This window comes from Orycteropus afer, unplaced genomic scaffold (assembly GCF_000298275.1).
Source record: "Orycteropus afer afer isolate SDZICR_OR568_19922 unplaced genomic scaffold, OryAfe1.0 scaffold00064, whole genome shotgun sequence".
Lineage (NCBI taxonomy): Eukaryota > Metazoa > Chordata > Mammalia > Tubulidentata > Orycteropodidae > Orycteropus > Orycteropus afer.
The window spans coordinates 9,968,726-9,974,273 of record NW_006921651.1 but is presented as its reverse complement, the minus strand read 5'-3'; the positions used below and the strand labels follow the sequence as shown (position 1 = coordinate 9,974,273).

Here is a 5,548-nt window from a genome sequence, read left to right as displayed (position 1 = left end):
GTCAGTGCAGCTCTCCCACCACCCAACTCCCACCCACCCTTTAGGTTCAGCTTCAGTGTCACTTCTTTGACTAAGGTGGGTTGTCTGTCACAGGCTCTCGTGGTACTCCATAATATTCTTTCAAAGCACCCATCACACCTATAGCCATACACTCATTTGGGCATATGTTTGTTTACAATTTGGGTCTCTGCCCCTTGATAGGAGAAATTACCTGTACTTGGTTCACTACTAGCCCCTCACAGGTCAGCACTATCCTTGGCACAAGGAAATACTCAACAGACATCCATGAACAAACTTAGGAACATTAAGGGTATTTCCAAGTACCCTTTCCAAATACTGATTGAATGAACAGTCCCTCCCTTTACAGATGAGGAAGAATCTAAAGCCAGAGTTTAAATCTCTAAACCAAAGCAGAATTAAAGTCTAGTTAGGCAGCACCTATGTGTTATAATTCTGGACTCTCATTCTGCTATGCTACCTGTCTTTAAGTTGCTCCTTCAAAGTTGCTTAGCTGATCCCGGCTAATGCTGGAACAGCCTCTGGAACAACGGAGGATTCAACATTTATTAATTGTCTACCTTGTGCTGGGTGCTGAAGGAATGACGATGAGGCCTGCTTTCCTGGAACTTAAAGAGTCTAGTGGGAAACACAGCTGAGTATTTAATCTATGCTTAGAGGAGTACATGAAGGAAAGGACTAACTTATTTGACAATGCTTAACAAAACAAAGAAACCACCACAAAACCCTTTCCTCAACTAGTGGGTCCAGAGGGGTTTCTCTGAGATGAGATGATACTAGAGAGACCAGTAGGATAGGAGAAGTTAAATTAGCCTAAGGGGATAAGACAGAGGTTAGGCGTTAACTAGGCTAAAGGGGGGAGCTCTGGTAGCATAGTGGCTAAGGCACTTGACTGCTAACCAGAAGGCTGGCGGTTCAAACCCACCAGCCACTCCTCGGAAGGAAGGTTGGGCAATCCTACTTCCGTAGTGATACTGCCTCGGAAACCCAAGGAGGGGTCGCTATGAGTCAGGGCTGACTCGACGGCACATAACAACAACAACAACAACAGGCTAAAGGGGAGAGGAGCGTGTTCCAGACAGGCAGTGCATGCAGCATGTACAAGGGCTCTGTGGCAGGATCACAAGCGGTTGCGGTTAGCTAGGTGCACATCAGCGAAGATCATTTGCTGATGTTGCTATGTGCCGTTGAGTCGGACCGACTCACAGCGACCCCTCCTTGGGTTTCCGAAGCAGTATCACTCCGGAAGTAGATTGCCCCACCTTCCTTCCGAGGAGTGTCTGGTGGGTTTGAACCGCCAGCCTTCTGGTTAGCAGTCAAGTGCCTTAGGCACTACGCTACCAGAGCGAAGATCATAGCTGCAAGAAATTTAGAGACCATGTTTTTCTATTGGTGAGGCACTAAAGACGCGTCCGCAGCGCCACTGCCTACGGGCCGCGAAATGAAGGGCAGCCTAAGAGAAAGACAGGACATGGACAGCCATCGCCTTTACCGCGCCGTTCTCGCTGCTCTTCGTCAGGCAACCGGCGAGCGACGAGAAGATATAGCCGTGCCGGGTGTAGGTGCCGCTGCCTGGGCTGCCTTCCTCCAAGTTACACAGACGTTCGCCTAGAGGAGAAACGCCGCATCAGCCATAGGCCCCCAGAGGCTGATGGTCGTCCAGCCTTCTCACCTCTGTACCAGGATCCCGCAGACACGGCTCACTTACCGGGGATACAGTACCTCACGGGGGGCGCCATGATTGCCACTGTCCCAGAGCCCGGATGACGAGGCCGACTTCTTATTGGCCAAATCAAGGCGCAGTTCCTCTGTAACCTACGCGCCAATTGGTGTGCTATCACGTGACCCCTGAGCGTTCTTCCTCCCCGTCCCCACCCTCGAGCTGCAAACTTCATTTCCCAGATTGTCCAGAGACATGTCCAGGGGCGGAGTTCTGGGGCTCCTGCGCTTGCGCGTGCGCCTATGGTGCAGGATGGGTTGGCTGTGGGTCCGGGTCCCCCGGCTGGGGTTGCTGGCGGCGGGCCACGCTCGGTCGGATTGAGACGGGCCGGGCCGGGGTGCAGAATTGGAAAGGCTGGCAGTGAGCGGCGGCGGAGGCTGCGGGGTTCGATTTAGCTTAATTGGAGTGCCGGCAGGCGGCAGGTAAGAGCAAAGCCACGGCTCTTGCTCCCCCATCCTAGTCCGTTTTTCTAGGGTCGGGCCCTTTCCTGAAGCAGTCAGGAGAGTCTAGGTTCCTGCTCTCTCTTCGCCCCGCCCTACCGGGAGGTGCTCTTTTCTGGCCCGGGCAAGCGCACCCTCCGGGCAGCCGCAACGAGCGGAGCAGGAAGGTCAATCAATCAACTCGCCCATTTCACGGATTTGGAAACTCAGATCCCGAGACACCATTTTACTTGTTCTGAGCCTTCAAGATAGTTCATGGAAGAGCCACAGCAGAGTTTTTTTGACTTTCTGTTCATCTCACTTTGACCACGCCGTTCCCTTTGAGGACGGTTTCTGTAACTGCAGTTTCCGATCCTGTAGTCGGATTCTCTCTCCAGCGGAGTTCTGGTCGTCTGGGCCCATCCTTATCTTCTGGCATTGCTACTCTTGTTTTTCTTACCAGCATGTTAGTACGGAAGTGAAGTCATGTACAGGAATGAAATGCTGCCCTTTACTGATGTCTGAGATGTGCTGCTTGAGGTTGCAAACAGCCTGAGAGCAGCATCTTTGCCCAGTTGAGATTTTCCCAACACTTTCATGATCTCAGTTTCCTCTGCGTTCTGTGGCTTTGGAATCTATGCCTCCCTTTCTGTTCCCCATCTTCCAATCTTCTTTCCCTGTGGGGCAGATGGTGACTTAGCCAAGAGGGGATTCTCCCTTGAGTGCTGTGGCCTACAGTCTTCTCTATCTGGCAGGCAGATGTCACTGTGGCCTGTGGCTACTACTGAGGGATCAGTGCTTAGGGCTTCTTCTTGGGGTAAAGGTGCCCTGGTGACGCAGTGGTTAAAGTATTCAGCTACTAACCGAAAGTTAGGTTGGAATTTACCAGCCACTCTTGGGAGAAAGATGGTGCAATCTGCTTGCCTAAATCTACATCCTTGGAAACCCTGTGGGGCAGTTCTCTCCATTAGGGGCGTTGTGAGTCAGAATTGACTCAGTGGCAGTGGGTTTTGGGTAGTGAGGTTCACTTTGAAATTGCCTTCTTTCCATTTTTTTAGCTTCTGCCTTACCCTCATTTTTTTTTTTTTAATTGTGATTTGGGTGAAAATTTACAGGGCAAATTCACTTTCCATACAGCAGTTCACATACACTTTGTCTGATGACATTGACCACAATTTACCACAATGCAGCAGCTCCCCTCCCACTTCCTCCCGACAGTTACCTCTTGCCTGTGTCCATCCCTCCATGCCCTCCTGCCCCCTGAGCTGTCTCCCTGTGCCTTTCTTTCTCTCATGATTGTTCTCTCCAAGGAGTGTATCTACCTCAGGTAAATGTTCAATTCATATGCCTGTCTTTTGCTTGGCTCTTACCCTCATTTTTGAGAAGAAAATCCTGTATGTTTAGTTGTAGCACATGGACTATGTACATCTCTCTTCTCTGGCGTCTCTTGCACACTAGTTAAAAGTTGGAAGGCTCTGGCTTCATGCTTTGTTCACTCAAATTTCATCTGTAGTTCTGCAACTACAAGCTTTCTGTTTACGTATTTGGGTTTGTTTCAGGTCAGACTTGTTCTAATAACGGTTTCTGTTTCTCTCTTGGATGAAGAAGAATGATAGTGGCAGGTAATTATTCAATGTTACCCATTCGTAGGAGTATCCTAACTGGTATATATATATATAAGACAGATATACATCTGACCAGCCTTTCTACTTCTGCGTCCCTCGATCAGGTGTTCCAGGTCATTCATTTATTTGAATATTTATCGAGCATTTCTAAGGCACTCTGGTGGCACTGTGGTTAGAGCACTGGGCTGCTAACCAAAAAGTCGGTGGTTCAGGTCCACCAGCCGCTCTGTGGGAGAAAGATAAGGCAGTCTGCTGCTGTAAAGATTTACAAACATGGAAACCCTTACGAGTCAGAATTGACTCAATGGTATTGGGTTTGGTTTTCTATAAGCCAGGTATTGTGCTAAGCACTTTATAAACATTGCATTTATACTTTACTAAGTATGTATATGGAATCATAAAAGGTTAGAGCTGGAAAGGACCATAGCATTTAATCCTACCCCCTCATTGTATGGGAAACACTAGGAGATTGAGTCCCAGCAGGATTCAGTGATTTGCCCAAGATCACAAAACTACTTAGGGTCAGAGTTGAATTCTAAGTAGCCAGGGTATTAAGATGAGAGTTGGTAAATCTAGTTTTTGAGGCAGGCATTTCCTACAGAACTTAGAAAGTCAGGAAGTAGGTGAGAACAATATGGAAAGTGGAGAATCTGAGAGGGAAGATACTTTCTAAATTTTATTTATTTTGTTGAGAATACAGATAGCCCTTTGTCAGCTCTACTATACACCCGGGCATTCTTACTGCACATACAAATACGCATATAGAAACATTGTCTGCTAACCCTGTACATGGTCATGGGCACCTCCCCCCTGCCTAGACACACCTGATCGTTCAGCCTGTTCACCCATCTACCCGTAGATCAGTGCTTGCCTTCATGGACAGTGCAGTACTTCATGTGCAGAAGGGTTCACCTCTGTTGTCCGTACTTCCTGTGTACGTGTCTTCCTCTTCCTCGGTGCCACCGTGTTGGTCACTCACTTTTGGTATATTGCCTTTCCCTTCATCCAAATCAATACTTGTCTCTACCTATCTAGCAGTGTTCCCCTACCCTCCTCTCCTATCCTTGGTAACTGACAAAGAAAGCTTCCTTCCATATGAAAAACTTTCCTTGACTTTTTACAATAGTGAACTGATACAGTATTTGTCCTGTGATTGACTTAATGTCACTCAGCATAATGTCCTCCAAGTTCATCCATGTTATGTGGTGTTTCACAGATTCTACATTATTTAGCCCCCTAGAGCCAGGAAAGGGAGGGAGCAGGAGAGGCTGGGGACCTGTGGAATGGCAGGATGTCCAGGTAAAAAGGGGCAGGAGGCAAGGCTAGGCCCCAAGCCCTTAGAGCCAGGAAATGGGGGGAATGGCCAGGGACCACAAAGTGGCAGATTCCAGGTAGGAATTAGGTAAGGGGAGGGTGCAGAGGTTTCTGCCAACTAAGGGAGACAAACTTGTCTGTCAGTTTGTCATCCTGTGGGGCTTGTACATTGCTGTGAGGCTTGAGGCTGTGCCACTGGTGTTTCAGATGCCAGCAGAGTTGCACATGGTGCCCAGGTTTCAATGCAGCTTACAGACTAAGACAGACTAGGAAGAAAGAGGAGGCCATCCACTTCTCAAAAATTGGCCAGGGAAAACCTTATGAGTAGCAGAGAAACACTGTCTGATACATTACTGGGCAACTTTATGAATAGCTCGGAAACAGTGCCCGACACAGTGCGGGAAGACGAGCCCCTTAAGTCAGAAGGCACTCAAAATAGGCCTGGGAAAGAG

At 48.6% G+C, this 5,548-nt stretch overlaps 1 protein-coding gene across 1 annotated transcript in view; it reads right to left on the bottom strand.

Annotated features, from left to right (window-relative positions):
* The window catches only part of EXOSC1 (exosome component 1), a 12,154-nt gene extending 10,397 nt beyond the window's left edge, over positions 1-1,757 (bottom strand). Inside the window, exons 1-2 of the mRNA XM_007940045.1 lie at positions 1,727-1,757; positions 1,511-1,626 (exon numbers count right to left, since the gene is read on the bottom strand). Of these exons, the coding sequence (XP_007938236.1) occupies positions 1,511-1,626; positions 1,727-1,757 (147 nt within the window). The remainder of the gene's footprint in view (positions 1-1,510; positions 1,627-1,726) is intronic.
* Between the last annotated feature and the right edge of the window lie 3,791 nt (positions 1,758-5,548).